At 49.4% G+C, this 19234-nt stretch overlaps 2 protein-coding genes across 3 annotated transcripts in view; one reads left to right on the top strand and one right to left on the bottom strand.

Annotated features, from left to right (window-relative positions):
* Positions 1-5584, top strand: part of ACADS (acyl-CoA dehydrogenase short chain) — a 20901-nt gene extending 15317 nt beyond the window's left edge. The window contains exons 3-10 of one of the 2 annotated variants that reach the window (XM_072600246.1): positions 2553-2702; positions 2831-2942; positions 3377-3528; positions 3751-3921; positions 4019-4156; positions 4288-4383; positions 4570-4626; positions 4712-5584. In XM_072600246.1, coding sequence (XP_072456347.1) covers positions 2553-2702; positions 2831-2942; positions 3377-3528; positions 3751-3921; positions 4019-4156; positions 4288-4383; positions 4570-4626; positions 4712-4864 — 1029 coding nt within the window. In that variant the 3' untranslated portion in view covers positions 4865-5584. Of the gene's footprint in view, positions 1-2552; positions 2703-2830; positions 2943-3376; positions 3529-3750; positions 3922-4018; positions 4157-4287; positions 4384-4549; positions 4627-4711 lie in introns of both variants that reach the window. The other variant, XM_072600247.1, reaches the window with a different exon arrangement.
* LOC140502166 (uncharacterized) lies at positions 5205-19234 on the bottom strand. Its single transcript, XM_072606496.1, has 3 exons — positions 19141-19234; positions 13153-13743; positions 5205-11189 (listed from the first exon to the last, which is right to left on the bottom strand). The coding sequence occupies exons 1-3, from the start codon at positions 19232-19234 to the stop codon at positions 11101-11103; spliced, it is 774 nt and encodes a 257-aa protein (XP_072462597.1). The 3' UTR covers positions 5205-11100.

Here is a 19234-nt window from a genome sequence, read left to right as displayed (position 1 = left end):
AGTCCTACCAAACTTCTTTTATGAAACAAATATGGTGTTGATACCCAAACCAGGAAGGGCAAAAATGGAGAAAGAAAATTGTAGATCAGTTTGACTAATGAAATTGATGCAAAAATCCTAAATAAAATACAAAGTTTGGAGACTACAGCGATATATCGCAAAGATGATACATTGTGACCAAGTGTGATTTATAAAAAGGATGCAGGGCTGGCTCAGTATTACAGAAACTATTAACATGATTATATCAGTAGCAAAGCAGCAAGAATCATATATTTGAGGAAAATAGCAGAATAGGAAAAAGGAAGTAGTGAAATCCAGAAATTCTCAGGAAGCAGAACTTCAGGAAAGGAGCCTGCAACCCACCCCGCCTCAGATGGTCTACTTTCGTGATTCATCTACATTGTCACCAGAAGTGAGTCACAGTCTTCTGCGGTCCACACACACATGCGCACAGTATGGGTTAGACATTTGGGAAGACAGATTTATCACAGGTAGCACTGAGATTTGGTGGAAGCAAACCCATGAATTGTATAGGGCTTTGGAAGGGTGTGCCTTCTTCCAGGGGAGGGGTAGGGGCAGGGTCAGATGAGCGTGGTTTTTTAGGAAGCTACACTGTGTGTGAAGGGGTCTTGGAAAGAGGAAGGGGAGAGGGAGCACAAGAGAGACCTTCAGAGTATATGGCCAGCCATTTCGGAAGAAGTAGTAGATGAATTCTGGAAGCAGTGTGTAGGGCTGGTACAGAGACCTGAGCACGCAGGACATCAGTGATAGGAAACTCAGGCCCAAGTGGTCTCTCTGCCCAAAGCAGATGCTGGATAATTTCTTGAGATACTGTACTGTACCATGTTATAGTATACTATACCATGCTATGGTATACTGTAATACAATGCCATTTTTTACGATGTGGAGGACCCAGTGAGAATCTCATCAGCCAAGAAGGAACTCGTTGCTGTGTGGTGATGACAGGTGTGATGGCGGGAAGTTAGCCCTCATCTATACTTTGTGATGAAAAGGAAAGACGGGCCAGAAATGCGGGTGATGGGGAAAGAGTGACAGGAATACAGAAGTGTAGACACTGTCTTCATTTCTCAGGAAGAGAAGAGAATGGTGTCCGTAAGCTCTGGGAATGGTAGCCTTGTCCTCAATCCTGCACCATCTAGGATGTGATGTTAAAGGGTTGGTTAGTGAATCTCACAGTGATCCAAAGAGCAAGTGTGGCTTTATTGTGAGTGGCTCATGCCCCACTCACCTTATTTCCTCTTTTGACAAAGTTTGAGGGTGGTAGACGCATGAATAAATGAGTGAAAATGCATGTATTAAGCCCTTACTGTTTGCCTTGCACTGTGAGAAGTAGAAAATGGAGATGGCTCCTGCTCCCAAGGAGCAGATTGTAATTTTGGGAGAGACAGGAAAATGAAGGGGGCTGGTGTGCATGCGGCAGGGTGATCCTTGGAGCACAGCGCCAAGCAGGGTGGCTGTGATGCCCAGCGGTTCCGATGGGGTGGTGGCAAGGAAGATGCCCATGCCAGCTTTGCCACTGCCCTTCACACGTTGGGTAGGCATGGACTGCTATGGTCACAGCTGTCACCAAGGCTGAGCTGAGGAGGAGGAGGCCTCCAAGCAGGCAACAGAGGTGGGGCCGGGCTGCAGCCTGGTGTCAGAGGACCTGGGTGTGAATCCTGACTGCTGCTCACAAGCTTGTGACATGTCACATGACTTCTGAAGATGGGACTTTCTTCATCTATAAAAGGAGGAAATTCCATATTGTCCTTGCAGGAAAGATGGGGAGGTGTGAGTTAATGAGAGTGAGGCTGCATTGTCCAGTTGGCTTACAGACAGGCCCCACATCTTGGTTATTACTGGTTCTGTGTCAGCTTCCAGGTCTCCAGTGGGATGCTGAAGGGATCCATGCTTGGCGCTCTGAGCACAGGATAATGTGACACAAATGGGAGGGGGGAAATAGCTCACAGACTGGTGACCAACTAGCATCCTAAGAGGTAGAAGCTGGACAGGGTCCAGTCAGATGAGATTTAGCAGGCCAACTGTGAAGTCATACTTTAGGGTCCAAAAGTAAACTTCACACTTAGAAAATGGGGAGGGAGGTGGCTTCCCTAGATGGCAGTTCATATGCAAATGATGGGCCAGTCAGAGTTGGCAGTGTGTGATGGAGCTAGTCTAGTGCTCCCCTCAGAGAGGCCTCATGTCCAGCCTGGCTGGCTTCAGTCCGGGGAGGATCACGATGAGCCCATGTCCAGAGGAGGGCAGTAAAGGACTGTGACTGGAAAGGTTAATGGTCACTTTTCACAACTTACCCAGGGAAGGCCCCTGAGGGTGCTGAGGATTCAGGGTTGGGCTGTGTCTGGTGGTCTAGGTTCCCCCTTGCTGGAGGTCATCCTGTTCAGGCTGGATGGTCTTTGAGACTCCTTCTAAGCCTGAGGCTGTAAGGTAGCTCCTTGTCCTCCATGTATCTGGGAGAGGACATTTTTGCTCAGGTTCAGGTTGGACCTAGTGACCCCTTAGGTTTCTGCCTCTCTGTGATTCCTCACAATTAGGTAAAGAAGATGGGGAAGCTGGGGCTCCTGGCTATGGATGTGCCTGAGGAATTCAGTGGTGCTGGGCTTGACTACTTGGCCTATGCCATTGCTTTGGAGGAGATCAGCCGGGGCTGCGCATCCACCGGAGTCATTATGAGCGTCAACAATGTGAGTGCTGGCCGCTTGGTGGCCTTGGGAGAGGAGGGCGAATTCCAGTTCTGCAGAGCTGGCTGGAGCCCGGGGAGGGGCAGGGGCCAAGGCCGGCAAGCTCACATCCTCACCGTCTTGTTCCATAGTCTCTCTATTTAGGGCCGATCCTTAAGTTTGGATCCAAGGAACAGAAGAAGCAGTGGATCTCCCCCTTTACCAGTGGTGACAAAATCGGCTGCTTTGCTCTCAGTGAGCCAGGTACTGGCCATGGGCCAGGAGCTTCTGCATGTAACTTCATACACCTGGCCTCAAGATGGGAAAGAAAAGGCTCCTCTGTGGCCGAGGGTGTCGTAGAAGCCAGTGGAAATTCTGGGGCAGCTTGCCACAGGGGTGAACTGAGCTGTGTGGCTTCTGAGGGGCAGAGACCCACCCTATGCTTCCCCTCTGATGAGGAGGCCAGGGTGCTTTGAGGGAGAAAGACTTGGTGACTGACCCTGGCAGGGGTGTCACATCCCAGCGCCTACAGGACCCTCTTTTCCCACCTGACTTTTCCCCAGCAAAGCTCTGAGGAGGTGATGCTGGTCAGGGCCTGAGGGTTACCACCTTCAGGGGGTGGGGGGGCTTGGGCGCTCAGAGATTTAGAGGCTGGCAGAGCCTTTGTCCATCCAGCTCTGAACCTCCCTGTGTGGCAGGGAATGGCAGTGATGCTGGGGCTGCTTCCACCACCGCAAGACTGGAGGGGGATTCTTGGGTCCTGAATGGCACCAAGGCCTGGATCACCAATGCCTGGGAAGCCTCAGCTGCTGTGGTCTTTGCCACCACTGACAAGCACCTGAAACACAAGGTGAGCACAGCAGGCCCCAGGCAAGAACTATCCCTTGGTCCCTTGCCCAGGGCTTCTCAGAACTCTCTTTGAACCTGCAAAGACATCCTGCTGGTCTTTGCCTTTTTTCTGGCAGAGCCAGGGTTCCTCTGGGCTCTTGCAGGATGTGCTCTTGGCTTAGACAAATGGGTGGAGGCTGAAAAGAGCTCTGAAGTGTCTTTTTGGCCATGTGGCTGTTCTTAGGGCATCACGGCCTTCCTGGTGCCCATGCCGACACCCGGGCTCTCCCTGGGGAAGAAGGAAGATAAGCTGGGCATCCGAGCCTCCTCCACGGCCAACCTCATCTTTGAGGACTGTCGCATTCCCAAGGACAACATGCTGGGCGAGATGGGCATGGGTTTCAAAATTGCCATGGTGAGCCTAGGGAGGGGGCTGTGGTTGGTCCTTCCTGGGCTGGGGTGGAGGCAGAGATGGGGAGACCAGTTGCACTGACTCCTGGGCCTCCTAACAGCAAACCCTGGACATGGGCCGGATTGGTATTGCTGCCCAGGCCCTTGGCATTGCCCAAGCTTCTTTGGACTGTGCCGTGGACTACGCTGAGAAGCGCATGGCCTTTGGCGCCCCTCTCACCAAGCTGCAGAACATCCAGGTATGGGCCTGGGTTTGGACAGAAGTCTACTGACCCTACACTTCTCTCCGGGGGGCACAGCTGGTTGGACTTCCCTGGGCTTTTGGAAAGGGAGAGGCCTCTCATGTGCTTGGCATCTGCTTGTGTTTCAGTTCAAGTTGGCAGACATGGCCCTGGCCCTGGAGAGTGCCCGACTGCTGACCTGGAGGGCTGCCATGCTCAAGGATAACCGAAAGCCTTTCACCAAGGTGCTACAGTTTGGAGAAGGGCTGGTTTTCTGGGAGGGAAGGCCCTGTTATTTTGGGTAAGATTGTGCCCAGGGTCTTCAGTAGAGGAGGTCAGTGAGAGGTCAGCAGTTTCAGCACAGACTCTGGTGGGGACTTGGCCATACTAAGCCAGGCTCACTTCACTCAGGGCTGTCTCCTCCTGGTTAGGAGTCTGCAATGGCCAAGCTGGCAGCGTCTGAGGCCGCCACGAGGATCTCCCACCAGGTGAGTGAGCTTCCCGGCAGGGAGAAGCCCATCTGCCAGGCCATCGTGCCTCAGTGGCTCCAGAGGCTCCTCTCTTCTCTTTCAGGCCATTCAGGTCCTGGGTGGGATGGGCTACGTGACTGAGATGCCTGCTGAGCGCCATTACCGGGATGCCCGGATCACCGAGATCTATGAGGGCACCAGTGAGATCCAACGACTGGTGATTGCCGGTCACCTGCTGAAGAGCTACCGGGCCTGAGGGGATGGGGAGGGGAGGGCAGGGGTGTGGACGTGGCTGCCAGTGGCCCTGCCCAGCTCCTGGCCGTTGCCTTGGGATGGGTGGTCTGAGGTCCTGCTGCTGAGTCTGGGCTGGCCCTTTGGTGAAGAGGACTGTTTGTGTGCTTGGGCCCAGCACGTTGACCCACTGCCTTGGTCTCCTTATCCCAGATTTGCCGGCTGCTGTGATCAGTCTTGGCAGATAGCAAACCTCAGGGAAGAATGTGGCTGCTTCAGGCCACTATGTCTACTCAAACCCATGGTGCCTCAGTTTCCCCATCTGTAAGAAATATTACATCCAGCTCATCCTTTTTTCTGGAAGGGCTGGGGAAGTTCTCATCACCTTGCTCTTGTCCTCTTGATCTCTGGGGCCCCACAGACCTTGCAGACACTGAGATGTAGCAGACTCCTTGGAGCTCCCAGCATGGGAGACAAGCCAAGAGGAAGATTTGTCCATTTGGTCATCCAGTCGATGCCATGGAGGACCTAGGGGAGGACCACGCAGCCCGACCAGAGGAAGGAAAAACTCTGGGGAGGAAGGTCCACCCCAGGAAGTCTGGCCATCCCTGGGAATTCCAGGTTCTTTGGAAATCATGGAGGGAGTGGGGCCTGTGCCTTTTCTTTGGAAGCAAATCATACGATAAACACGTCTCTCACCCAGCTCTAGCTTTTAAAAAAAAAATTAAATTTTATTTCAAACAAAGACCTGTCTTCTCTTTCTCGTGCCTTCCTCCCTTTCCTTTCCCTTCGAGCCGCTGCCGACAAGGAAAGAAAACCCAAACCCCGGTGCTAGTCCCAGTTAGGAAGCTTTCAGAGGCTTTGTCTTCACCATCTTGTCGGGACTGTATACGTGACGTGGGCTCAGCTCCCTTCTCTGGGCATCAGTGCACCATCTCCCCGGGCTTCTTGGCAGCCTCCATCACCCTTGTCACGTCCCCCATGGGGGCCTGCCCTGGCCTGGGGACCACTTTTGGCCCTAGCAGGTTGCAGAGAGAAGCCTGCAGATGAGAGTGAGGGAGGATGGGCCACACTTACAAAGCACTTTAATATCTCATTGAACCGAACCAGACAGGTGAAGTGACTAGCTCAAGGTCACACAACTGGTGAGCTGCAGGATTTGAGCTCAGGTCTTCCTGCCTCCAGGCCAGCTCTCAGTTCACTGTTGCAGGGATGAACAGGAAGGAAAGCCGGAGCTGTGCCTTGGAGGGAGGAATGCTTACGGGAGCAGGCAGGGGTGGGAAGGGGATTGGCAGGTCATGGCAGCAAAGTCGGCTTAAACTGGAGCGGGACCAGATTTTGGAAACTGATTTGGGGGCAGTTAGAAGGTGTCAGGGGGCTCTTAGGATAGGCCTGGCTGAGATACCTGATGGAGGAGGAGGTGATGACATTTCATTAAAGGGATGAATAGTTCTTTTGTGGAAATTAAATTAAAAGTAGGAGATCCTGAAGAAGTTATTTCCCCCTCCTATCCCCTCAGAGAACTGATTCCTTGGAGATGAGGCTGAGATGGCCTTGGGGAGGTGGGGAGAGGGTCAGGCCACACTTCCACACCCCAATAATGGTCACGATTATTCGTGAGTGACTTCAGCCAGCGGGCTTTGTCCAAATAAGGCCTGAGCCTCAACCTGGTGACACCCTGAACCCCAGCATGAATGACCGCCTGACTACACTTGAGCCTGTCTGACCAAGGAGAAGGCATCCAGAATCTCTTTTGCAAACCTTCAAGCACCATATGTCAGCCGCTAATATGAGGCTTGCCCTGGACCAATGCAGGTATTGTTAGTGCCCTGTCCCCTTCTGCTTGTCGATTCTCAGCCAGGTGGGGCAGGCAGGCTGCAAAGACCAAGGAATGAGGAGAGGGACCAGGCTGTCCTGGCCCAGCCCCCTACAATCTAGGAAAATTAAAGTGGGCAAGTTTCTGATCCGATGCCCACTGCCCTGGAGTATGGTGGGGCAGGTGCAAAAGAAGGAAGGGTTTGGTTCAGAGCCAGAGGAAAACTTCTCACATGTGGAGGAGATGGATGTCTGGGCCAGCTCTCCACTGAGCCCAGACCTAAAGGATGCTGGTCTCAGGAAAAGGAACAGGAGTTCTCAAAGTATCGGGGAGATGGGGGGGACCCCACATTTGGAAGCAGAAGCCTGTTAAATAGATTAAACATTAACCTGGACATGTATGGCATGTCATTCCCAGCAGCCTCTGTGCCCTTTGGAGAAGGCTGGATAAACTCAGTCCCCTTGGTTCCAGCCCCTGCCCCTTTCCCAAGCCTGGGAACCCTGATTTTCCAAAGGTGGAGTGACCAGGAACATGGGACTTGAGAGGCAGGGAGGTGGTAAGACAGTCACACACAAAATGCTTGGAAAACAACCCAGCAACCAGGAGAGTCCGGGAATCCTCAAGCAGTGAGATTCCATCTTTGTGAACTTGATGCAAGGGTGACTCTCAGGGTTGTCCTGGCTCCCATGATTACATTCCCAGATGGCCCATCCACTCTTCTCCCAGCATCCCACTGACTGGTCCCAAAGAAGACCCTGCTGAGGTCTGCTCACTGCCATAAACACCTTCCTACAGGACTTCCTAAGGGCAGATGTACACTGATATGGCAAGTGACCTAAACAGCAGTGAGGTGCCAAGACCCAAACCCAGCCCCAATTCTTCCATGTTCAAGACCGAACCCTTCTGAGACATATGGTTCCAGGGCTAGTTAGCAGGGCCAGGAATGGTCACATCCCTGCTTAAAGACCAATTAACAAGCTGACCAAAGTGTTGGCTTAGGCAATTGACCACATGGACAGCCTAGCAACAAGGTCCTCAAGGTCTATGGTTTCAGCCAACACTAGGGAGGGTTGTCTCCCTCTCCTTCCTCCAGAATGTGGCCTTTTAAAAATGTGCATCTAAATTTCCATCATTCATCTCCCTGGTTTTCTGTCCCTCAAATGCATAGGGCACCTCCTGGGCAAAAATCAGTCAATGTGGGAGGGAGCCAAGTGACGTGAGAATTTTAACAATCCTCTTGCCTGTAAGAGAGGAGCTGGGTGAATGAATACTTGGTGATTTTCATCTCTACCCTCCCTCTCTGTACACCAGACTGCTCTGGTGTGATTCTCACTTGCTGGAGAGAGTAAATGGAACATTCTTTCCATGATTTGTCCCATCCTGTCAGGTCATAGCTTCTCAGGCTATGAACAGCTTGGAAAAATCCCTGGTGTCAGAGAGAGGCCCATGTGGGTGAGTGGGTGGGGGAAACCAGCCTAGTCAAAGCTGAGAGGCTGCAAGTCCAGAGTCCCCAGCTCTCTGGTGTGATGATCTTAGAAACAAGGTCACTAGGGGATGGGATGCAGGACATGGCTCAGCTAGGTCTCCCGGGCGTCTGACATTCAGCCCATTTGCCAAAACTTCAGGAGGCCAGACACAAAGCCAAGGGAATTTTTGTGACTTGTTCAATTTCTTTTTTCTAAGACAGGGTTATTTCCTCTTCTGTTAATCTGGGCAACTTATATTTTTACAAATCTCCTATGAGCCAAGAAAGTGACCAGCAGCATTTTAGCAGTGGACCTATGAGGGCAGTGTTCTAAAGGGCCCCATTTCTCACTCCTTCATATGTTTCCTGAGGGTTCTCAGACCAGTCTTTATTTTAGAATTCAGTGACATGAACAAGAAACTTGGGGTAAGGTACTTGATCTAGCACCATGTGGACACTGGTAGCAATTGGTTCCAGAGGTATAAAGAACTTTGAACTGCTGCTCCTGTGAATGCCTTCCTGGCATGTCATATACACAGCATTCCCTGACATTGCTGGATATTTGGTGTTGACCTTGGAAGCCCAAACACAGGCGTCTTAGCTAAGGCTGTCCTCATTCTTGGCTGAAAGGATGTCAAATCCTGCCCAGAATGGAGAGTGGAATTTAGTAGCCAAGGGCCTGGGTTCTGACCTCTGATTCCACCCCGTGAACCTTTTTAAATGGCTCTTTACCAGCCACCACAGGCCCAAGAAGGCTTCTGCCTCTGGAAAGCAGAAAAAGCCTTTGTTCTGCTTTTCTGGAAAGTGACCCAGGAACACTCAGGAAGAACACAAAACTGAGGACCTAGGCTGGTTCCAGTTCCACAGGGTTGTCCAAAGGGGCTGCTCCTTGGGCAAAACCAACCTCAGCTTTGTGGGAGAAAAGCAGGGCCTTGGTGGGCAGGTCCATGTACTTGTCACAATCTTTGGATATTTCCAGGACTGGCTGGTCTTGACTGATACACAAGGGGAGTCAAGTGGGGGAGGACCTGAGTGGAAGACCCACTTCCCATGCCTGCTTCTGATGCTTAATGCCTGGGGGACCTTAGGCAAGTCACATAATGTTCTGCGACCTGAGTTTCCCCATCTATAACAGGAAGGGGCTTGTCCAGATTGTCTCTGGGGTCCTTTTTAAAAGGAATTTTTTTCTTTTGGCCCGTGCTGCTATCTTACCACAGCCCTCTTACCCAATCCCTATCTCCACATCCCTTTTGTGGTCATTTCTAGAAAATCCATCATCGTCACTGGAGGTCTCCCAGGAGGAGGCAAGTCTCTCCAACTATCCAGCCCCAGACCCCCTTGTTTCTAGCTTCATTGAAGTCTGTCGTCTCTCAATAGGTTCTATTTATTATAGCACTATAAAGATCACAGAGAACTTTACAATCCTAAGAGGTAGATGAGGAAAACTAAGACAGACAGGTTAAGTGCTTTGTCTGGTCACATGGCTAGGAGGTAGCCACAGCAGGATTTGAACTCAGGTCTTCTGGACTCCAGGCCCAAAATGGCCTATGGCAAGCTGCTTTTTATTAAGGAAAGTCTGTCTATGCATAGGCACAACCATCCATGATTTTTCTCCCCAGAGTCATTTTCCTTCTGTACTTCCCTATTTCCTCAAGGGCATCACCATCCTTTGGGTCACCCAGATTTACAACCTGGTAAACCAGTAAAGTATTGGATAAAGCCTTGCCTACTATTTTTATGGACAAGATGGAGAGATGTAAGCTTCAAGACTGTAGGTTGGATGGATTCAATAAACCAGTCCCGTTGAGAGACTAGGAAGACCAAGGAACAGGAAGGCCCAAGACCAATTTGGAAGGTTTCCACTGTGGTACCCAGGACCTGGGCTGTTTAACATTTTCACCAGTGATCTGGATATGGGAATAGAAAACATGCTCACCATATTTTTCAGATGGTACAAACCTGGGAAGGATAATTAGTATGTTGTTGAGTCATTTCAGTCATGTCCTACTCTTTATGACCTCATTTATTTTCTTGGCAAAGATACTGGAGTGGTTTGCCATTTCCTTCTCCAGCTCATTTTACATATGAGGAAACTGAGGCAAGCAGGATTAAGTGACTTGCCTAGGGTCACAGAGCTAGTCTGTGAATGGATTTGAAATCAAGATGAGTTTTCCTGATTCCAGGTCTACTGTACCACCTAGCTTTTCCAGTGTGTTTTTAGGATGCTTTATAAGAAAAATAGTGTCCAGGACTAGGGAGGTGCTAGCCTTGTTATTCTGGCTGTCTGGTCAAGCAAAGCTGTAGCAATATATTAAATTCTAAAATTAAGAAACAGCTGGAGAGGTGTCATCAGAGGCCAAGACAGATGGTGAAAGTCTCCAAGAAAAGAATGAAGGAATTGGAAATATCTAGTCTGGGGAAATGAAGACTTAGGTGGGGCACTTGTTTTCAAGTATTGGAAATACCTTATCCTGGAAAAAAGGATCAGACTTGGCCCCATTGACACATTTAAGTTGGTTATAATGAAAGGTCTCCTGGTGATGGAAGCTGTTCAAATTTGGGATGGCCTGCCTTAGAAGGGAGCAGGCTCTTCCTAACTGAAATTCTTCATGCAAAGCTAGATGGACCCAGGTATGGGATACAGGGTGTCCCAAAAGTCTTAATGCAATTTGAAGCTATTAAAACCACACTAAGACTTTTGGGACACCCTGTATTGTAGAGGAAGAGTCTTGTTTAGGGATGGCTTGGACAAGATTGTCTTGTGAGATTCTGTGATTCCCTTGGTTTATTTGCTTAAATAATGTACATGAGTCAGAAAGACCCAGTTTTGAGCCCCAGCTGTTCCATTAGCTGGGTGACTGTGGGCTTATGTCTCCACATCTGTGAAACAGGTATGATCGTGCCTGCCCTGCTCCTTCAAGGTGTGGTCATTGTGAGGAGCAGGTGAGAGAATGAGCAGGTACCAGGTGCTCTGTGAGCTCTAAGGCTCTGCACAAGAAAGATTCTCTGTGCCCATCATCACCTCTGAGAGACACCAGCAAGATGAGGAGGTTCGAGAAGTGAGTGAACCTGTAAAAGTGAAATAGGAAAGTGTCATCCCCAGCTCTCTGAGGCTGAGCTGGGGCTGACAGCTTCTTCCCATGCTGCCTCGGGGTTCCCATCAAGGAGGACAATTTTCTGATGTTCCTTGTGGTCAGAGTATGGTCAGCCTGGGAGCCACTGCCACTCACCTTCATGGACCTCAGGACCCTCATGGAGATAGGCAGGCCCCAAGCCTTTACAAAGGGCACATAGCTAAGTGATGCAAAGGGGACAGGCCAGGCCTGCTCTCAAGGAGCTCACAGTCTAATGGAGGAACTGAAAAACAGGGGAAGGGAGATGGAGGAGGTACCCCCAAAACCAGAAGCTGAGTGGGGAGGGGAAGGAAGGATGGATGGATGGCCTGTATCCCTCTCCAAAATAGAGGCCCTGGAAGGGCCCTTTTCCCCTTACAGATGAGGAAACTGAGGCAAGAGGGGTGAAGTGACTTACCTAGGGTCACATAGCTAGTAAGTGTCTGAGAATGGATTTGAATTCAAGAAGATGAGTCTTCCTGATTCCAGATCCACTGCACTGCCTGGCTGCCCTATTGTGATTTCAGGATGCTTTATAATAACCACAGACTAGGGGGGTGCTAGCCTTTTCCCAGTGGGAGAAAGGGGCCTGCATGGGTGATGGATGGTCCAAGGTATGAAGATTTCAGGGGAAAATGGATGGTCCAAGGATGTTCCAGAGTGAGAAGGCCTCCAGGAGGATGAATATTCTAGGGTGAGGACACCCTAAGAACAGAGAGGGGTTCCAGAGTGAGACTGGAGGTGAAGTCAGATTGAGGACACCAGGAGTCCCTCCCAATCCTTCCAAAGGTGGTTTTCAGGGTCAAAAGACAATAAATGTAAAAAAGCGTTGAAAAGAAGACAAATCTACACACCCACAGAGTCTTTATCCCTGAAACACAAGTCCTTAGAGAGTAGGACCCAATGTTTGCAACAAAAACATGTATTTTCCACACAGACAACAAGGTGCTTGCTTATTTAATAAGTGGGGCGTTTAAATAAATGTCACTTACTCTTTCTATGGATGGCTAAGCTCTTTGTAGGATTAACCCTAGGCATCCTGTACAGATCAAGCTGAGTACATTTAACATGAGATCTGATGCATTGGCCACTGTTGTCAGTGTGCCTAGGACACCCCGGGGGCACCACCAGTATCACAGGAGGGAACAAGCCACGTGGGAGGCCTCATCACTTTTTGAGGTCAGGAGCAGCGCTGAAAGGCACCTCATTCCCCAGGGTGAGTCTGCAGCAACACAGGGTTAGGGGCAGGAAAGTTCTTGGAAATAAGGGGCAGGGGTTGGGAGTGCTGCTGGGAGAAGCTGGTGTCTGGCAGTTCCTGCCTGGCTTGGCCATCCCTCATGAGTTCTGCTCACTAAGTGTATGAGCCCGGTCCTGAGTGCTGGGATGACCAGTGCACCTTCTAGCCATGCAGGGAAGGAGAGGGCCTGCTGTGTACTCTGGGATTCAATCCCCTACTTCTTCTTCTCCCATCCTTCCTCATAGACCATCCCAACCACTGCTACTCAGTCTACATGTCTACATTCCCCTCCCCAGGCCCTTCCCCCAAGGAAGGATGAAGGGTTTAGAATATCACCTGGAGACGTGTCCTGGCATCACGAAGTCTTCGTGGTCAAATCCTATCCGTTCCCCCAACACAACCTGGCCTTGTTCAGGTATTCATCACCTATCACCAGGCTTCCTAACTTGACCTCCCTACTTCTAGTTTCTCCCCTATCCAATCTGTCCTCTACACAGCTGCCCAAGTGATTTTCCTAATACACAGGTCCAACTGAGTCACTCAAACTGTGGTGGCTCCCTAGTTACTTATTACTTCTAGAATGAAACTCAAGGGGCGGAGCCAAGATGGCGGAGTAGAAAGATGCACATACACATAGCTCCGAACCCACAACCCACAGAACGGCTAGAGGGGACCAACTCACGGTGAATTCTGCACCCAGAGGCCACGGAATATTGGAGCGAGGGAGATTTCTGTTCCAGAGAGACCTGCAAACCTCTCGCGGGGGGTCCTTCGCGCTGCAGACTGGGCGCTGGGACCGGGAGCAGAGGGCAGCCCTGCAGTGGCCGCGACACCGAGAGGAAAAGATCCGAGCAGGCTACAGGGACGGGATCTCCAGCGGCCACGCGGGTCCCTCCACCCACAGAGGGACCTGCAAACCTCTCGCAAAAGGTCCGTCGCGCTGCAGACGTGGAGCCCAGCCCAGACCTACGGCAGCCGCGGCTCCGAGAGGTACAGATCCGAGCAGGCTTCAGGGACGGGATCTCCAGCGGCGGCACAAGTCCCGCCACCCACAGGTGACGGGGGTTGGTGAGAGAGTCTCTTTGGCGGGTCGAGAGGGGAGTGGGGTGCCCCCATGGCTCGGGCCCCCCCGGGAGGTAGAAGCTGAGAGGCAGCTGCAGACAGGGGCTCCCCAAGTGGGCGGGAGCCTGGATCCATTGTGGAAGGTGTGTGCATAAACCCCCTGAGGGAACAGAGCCTGAGAGGTGGCCCTGCCCCGACCTGACCACCTGAACTTAATTCTCACACTGAATAGCAGCCCTGCCCCTGCCAAAAGCCCTAAGGTGGGAAGCAGCATTTGAATCTCAGTCCCCAAACTCTGGCTGGGAGGACCAGGAGGCGAGGTGGGAGTGAGGAGAATATTCAGAGGACAAGTCACTGGCTGGGGAGAATGCCCAGAAAAGGGAAAAGAAATAAAACTATTGAAGGCTACTTTCTTGGAGACCAGACATTTCCTCCCTTCCTTTCTGATGAGGAAGAACAATGCTTACCATCAGGCAAAGACACAGAAATCAAGGATTCTGTGTCCCAGCCCACCCAATGGGCTCAGGCCATGGAAGAGTTCAAAAAGAATTTTGAAAATCAAGTTAGAGAGGTGGAGGAAAAACTGGGAAGAGAAATGAGAGGGATGAAAGAAAAGCATGAAAAGCAGATCAGCTCCCTGCTAAAGGAGAACCAAAAAAATGTTGAAGAAGTTAACACCTTGAAAACTAGCCTAACTCAATTGGCAAAAGAGGTTCAAAAAGCCAATGAGGAGAAGAATGCTTTCAAAAGCAGAATTAGCCAAATGGAAAAGGAGATTCAAAAGCTCACTGAAGAAAATAGTTCTTTCAAAACTAGAATGGTACAGATGGACGCTAAGGACTTTGTGAGAAAGACAGATATCACAGAACATAGCGAGAAGATTGGAAAAATGGAAGATAATGTGAAATATCTTATTGGAAAATCAACTGACCTGGAAAATAGATTCAGGAGAGACAATGTAAAAATTTTGGGACTACCTGAAAACCATGATCAAAAGAAGAGCCTAGACGTCATCTTCCATGAAATTATCAAGGAAAACTGCCCTGAGATTCTAGAACCAGAGGGCAAAATAAATATTCAAGGAATCCACAGAACACCGCATGAAAGAGATCCAAAAAGAGAAACTCCTAGGAACATTGTGGCCAAATTCCAGAGTTCCCAGGTCAAGGAGAAAATATTGCAAGCAGCTAGAAAGAAACAATTCAAGTATTGTGGAAATACAATCAGGATAACACAAGATCTAGCACCCTCTACATTAAGGGATCGAAGGGAATGGAATAGGATATTTCAGAAGTCAAAGGAACTAGGACTAAAACCAAGAATCACCTACCCAGCAAAACTGAGTATAATACTTCAGGAGAAAAAAATGGTCTTTCAATGAAATAGAGGATTTTCAAGCATTCTTGATGAAAAGACCAGAGCTGAAAAGAAAATTTGACTTTCAAACACAAGAATGAAGAGAACCATGAAAAGGTGAACAGCAAAGAGAAGTCATAAGGGACCTACTAAAGTTGAACTGTTTACATTCCTACATGGAAAGACAATATTTGTAACTCTTGAAACATTTCAGTATCTGGGCACTGGGTGGGAGTACACACACACACACATGCACACACGCACACATACATAGAGACAGAGTGCACAGAGTGAATTGAAGAGGATGGGATCATATCTTAAAAAAAAAATGAAATCAAGCAGTGAGAGAGAAATATTGCGAGGAGAAAGGGAGAAATTGAATGTGGCAAATTATCTCTCATAAAAGAGGGAAGCAAAAGACTTATTAGTGGAGGGATAAAGAGGGGAGGTGAGAGAAAAACATGAAGTCTACTCTCATCACATTCCACTAAAGGAAAGAATAAAATGCACACTCATTTTGATAGGAAAACCTATCTCACAATACAGGAGAGTGGGGGACAAGGGCACAAGCAGGGTGGGGGGGGAGGATAGAGGGGAGGGCATGGGGAGGAGAATGCAATCGACACTCATGGGGAGGGAAAGGATCATAAGAGAATAGAAGTAATGGGGGACAGGATAGGATGGAGGGAAATATAGTTAGTCCTATAGAATGAAACTGAAACTCCACTGGCAGCGGACATCCCTCAACCAGGGATCTCACCTACCTTTCCAGAGTTATTCTACATTAACTCCCTCCGGTCAAACTGGCTTTTCACACACATGACATCTATTTCCCCATCTCTGTACCTTTGCCCAGGCTATGGCCCCTACCTCACTTTTTCTTCCTGGAGTTCTTAGCCTTGTTCAGTGTTCAGTTAAAGTGCCTGATTCTTCCACCTGCTAGTGCACTGCTCCACCATGATCTCATATCCACTTTATATAGATTTCCATGTGTTTGTTTTGGCTTCTTCCTTAGGACAGAGGCTCCTTGAAGGCCGGGACTTTGTGTTCCCAGATCGACACTAGGCACTTAATAAATGACGTTAACAGACCTGCTTAGGCACTTGACATGTTTTAACCCATTTAAGCTCACAACCCTTAGAGGCAGGTGTTATTGTTATCCACATTTTATATCTGAAGAAACGGAGGCAGACAGATGTGAAGTGACTTGCCCAGGGTCACAGAGCTAGTAAAAATGTCTGGGGTTGGATCTGAACTCAGCTCTCCCTGACTACAAGCCCAACACTGCACCTCTTGGTATATTCTCTGGGCCTCAGTTTCTTCATCTGCAACACAGGTCCAGATGACCTTGAAAGTTCTTTCTGGCTTCATGCCATGTCCTTCTGGGCATCCCCAGTGCTGGGTGTTGCCTGGTCCTACCTTCATCAGTGCTTGTTGACTGGCTGGTGAATGGAAGGCACTCAGAAGCCACCTAACCTAATTCTTCATCATTTTACAACAAGGAGACCAAGTCCCAGCCAGCATCTTGTAGTTTATGTCTCTGGTACTTCAAGGTTCATGAAGTGTTTTCCCTATCACAGCTGTAGGATAGGAGGGCAACCATTAATGTCCCCATATGTACAGCTAGAAGGCATCACAGTGCACAGACCGCCATCTTCCTGAGTTCAAATCCTACCTCAGACACTAGCTGTGTGACCCTGAGCAAGTCACTTGATCATTTGCCTCAGTTCCCTCCCTTGTCAAATGAGCTGTATTAGGAAATGGTAAACCACTCCAGTATTTCTGCCAAGAAAACCCCAAATAGGGTCACAGAGAGTCAGATGCATCTGAAACACAACCTAATGACCCAATTACAGAGAAGACTACTGGCTGGGACATGGAGTTAAATCACTCTCAGAATTAGTTGGTTAGGATCAGAATGAGGAGTCATTGAGTAGGTTGCCCAGGTTAGGTGGAGATTCTGACAAGGACTCCTGGTTCATATGGCTTATTGCCAGAGCTAACTGAGCCTAGAAGGCAGAGAAAAGGTCACACTTTGACAAGGAAGGAGCTGTTTCTTTCCCTAGGAATCACATAGCATGAGGAAACAAGGTCTTGGGAAGTCGGAATTTCCCTACAATAGGAATTGTAGCTTCTGCCATGATGTAAAGAAGCAGTGTGTGGGGAGGATGACTGGGGCAAAGCAGCTGGGCACCACGTCAGTAAGGCTGGCGCCGGCTAGGACTGTGCTTTTGAAACGTACAGTACTGGATGGATTTGCCAAAGAGTGAGTGGGCATAGATTGTGCACTGTGCACTGGTCTTCCCTCCCAGGGATGGAGGAGAAATCCCGGTGGTGCCTACGTGGTGAGGATCAGATGTGGAGAATGGGACACAGATACGATGGACACAGATACGGCAGGGCTTCCAGAGAGGGAAACTGAGGCACAGACTTCTGACCTCAGATCCAACACTAGTATGGCCTAGATGAGCTGAGTGAGCTTGACTGTACTTTGGCTACTGGTCTGTAATGTGCTTTGAGATCTCATAGGCGAGCGCTGCCCTGTGAAATCTAGTCAGTAGTGGCCAGGGTCATTTTTATCACTCATGTAATGGTGTCCCTGGGGTTTCAGTCCAAGTCTCTCTGTATCATTCAGGGCTACATCACTCATGTAGATGGGAAGGTCAGTTTGAAGAAATTCATGGGTACCAAGAATCTAATTTGGAAATGCTAAGGCTTAGTACCAAAGGGCACCATTCTCTGGGGCTTCTGTCAGTGGCTACGGTAGAATGCTCCCTATTGAAAGGAGGGTAGAAATTGAAAGGAGGTACAATTTGGAGGTGATTCTAAGATACCTCCCTATGCAGTCTCCTGAGGCAACAAGAGCCGCCCACCATTGGCTTTCTCAGGGCGACACCAGAATAACGTCTGCCTACTCTGAGTTTCCAGTGAACCCTCCCATGGCCATCTTATTCCTGAGGAAAACCACCTTCCCACCTCCTGCTTTTCATGGCAAAAACCCACCTCTCAGCAGGTGATTCCCCCACTCCCAGTTGATGGAATCACATTTCCTATTGTTCAGGAATTTCATTGTGTCCAACTCCTCAAGACCCCATTTGGGGTTTTCTTGGTAAAGGTCCTGGAATGGCTTACCATTTCCTTCTTCAGCTCATTTTACAGAGGGGGAAACTGAGGCAAGCAGGGTGAAGTGACTTACCCAGGGTCACACAGTTTGGAAGTGTCTGAGGCTGGATTTGAACTCATGGAAATGAGTCTTCCTAACCCCAGGTCCAGGGCTCTATTCTCTGGGCCCCCTAGTTGCCTGTACTATACAGAAGAGGAAAAAAAATTCCAGAAATGAGATGGCCTCTATCAAATGAACAAGTCACCAAGTCATATTTGGATGTGGCGAGGGACCAGGAGCTCTTCTAGCAGTCCCCTTACAACTAAGGAAACAAACTCAGGGAAGTGAAGAGGCTTGTTCTGGTCACTCGGGTATGAAGAGGCAGGGCCAGAATTTGAGCCCATGCCCTCTGACTCAATCAAGTACACTCTCCTCTGTGTGAGTCATTTAGGGGAAAAGTTCAGCAAAGCAGACATGCAGTGGAGCCTGGAGGCCTTTGGACCCCACAGCAAGGTGGTGTTTTTTTTTTTTTTTTTTATGCCAAATATACAGCAAAGGCTGGAGGATGGGATGACGGGCTCTCGGAACAGAAAATTGGTCTTGTTTATAGTAGGTGGTTAATAATAAATGTTTATCAAATGAAAGCATGTAGAAAGTTCCCTAACTTTAAAGTTATAGAGATGTACCTGGAGTTACTTTCCAAGGAAGAAAAGGTACCAGGTTTGATGCCAAGAACAATCCCCGGGGCGTGGTGACTTGCACTTCAGAGCCATTGTAAACAGCTCTGTTGACAGAAGGGGGGTTAGCAGGTAGAGTTCTTAAGTAGAATTTAGTTGGTTCACCAGCCGTATCTGACATCTCCATATGAATTGGAAAGCTTCCTGATGGAGGCCCCTTAGCTTTAAATACTCTGCGGTGAAGCCTGGAAATCTGACATTTTTTATAGGTAGACCAAATTTATGGATGGCACTTAAGCTCAATCTGGCAGAACTTTACAGGAACAGTGATCTGTCCAAGCAACAACTCAGAGGACAGCATCTGAACAGTGTTACGTACTCTGTGATAATAAACAAATGGCAGGAAGAAAATCCAACCCAACCCTTGAAGGCTTGGGAAGACTCTGATGTGACAGCAAAGAGCTGACCCCACTGGCAGCCTCAGCATGGGGGCTTGGATGCTGCACAGAGGATTCTGGCTCAGGCCAGTGGGGGTCGCAGCAGATGGCCTCACGTTTCTTTTCCAT

The sequence above is a fragment of the Notamacropus eugenii genome, chromosome 4 (assembly GCF_028372415.1).
Source record: "Notamacropus eugenii isolate mMacEug1 chromosome 4, mMacEug1.pri_v2, whole genome shotgun sequence".
Classification (NCBI taxonomy): Eukaryota; Metazoa; Chordata; class Mammalia; order Diprotodontia; family Macropodidae; genus Notamacropus; species Notamacropus eugenii.
This window is presented reverse-complemented; position numbering and strand designations above follow the sequence as displayed.

Coding starts and splice junctions, on each gene's coding strand:
- LOC140502166 (XM_072606496.1), bottom strand. CDS start 19,234: ATGGAAAAGAAACGTGAGGCCATCTGCTGCGACCCCCACTGGCCTGAG. Junction 13,744..19,140: donor CCCCCATGCTGAGGCTGCCA/GTGGGGTCAGCT, acceptor GTGAGAATTAAG/TTCAGGTGGTCAGGTCGGGG. Junction 11,190..13,152: donor CTCTGGGTGCAGAATTCACC/GTGAGTTGGTCC, acceptor TCACTTTTACAG/GTTCACTCACTTCTCGAACC.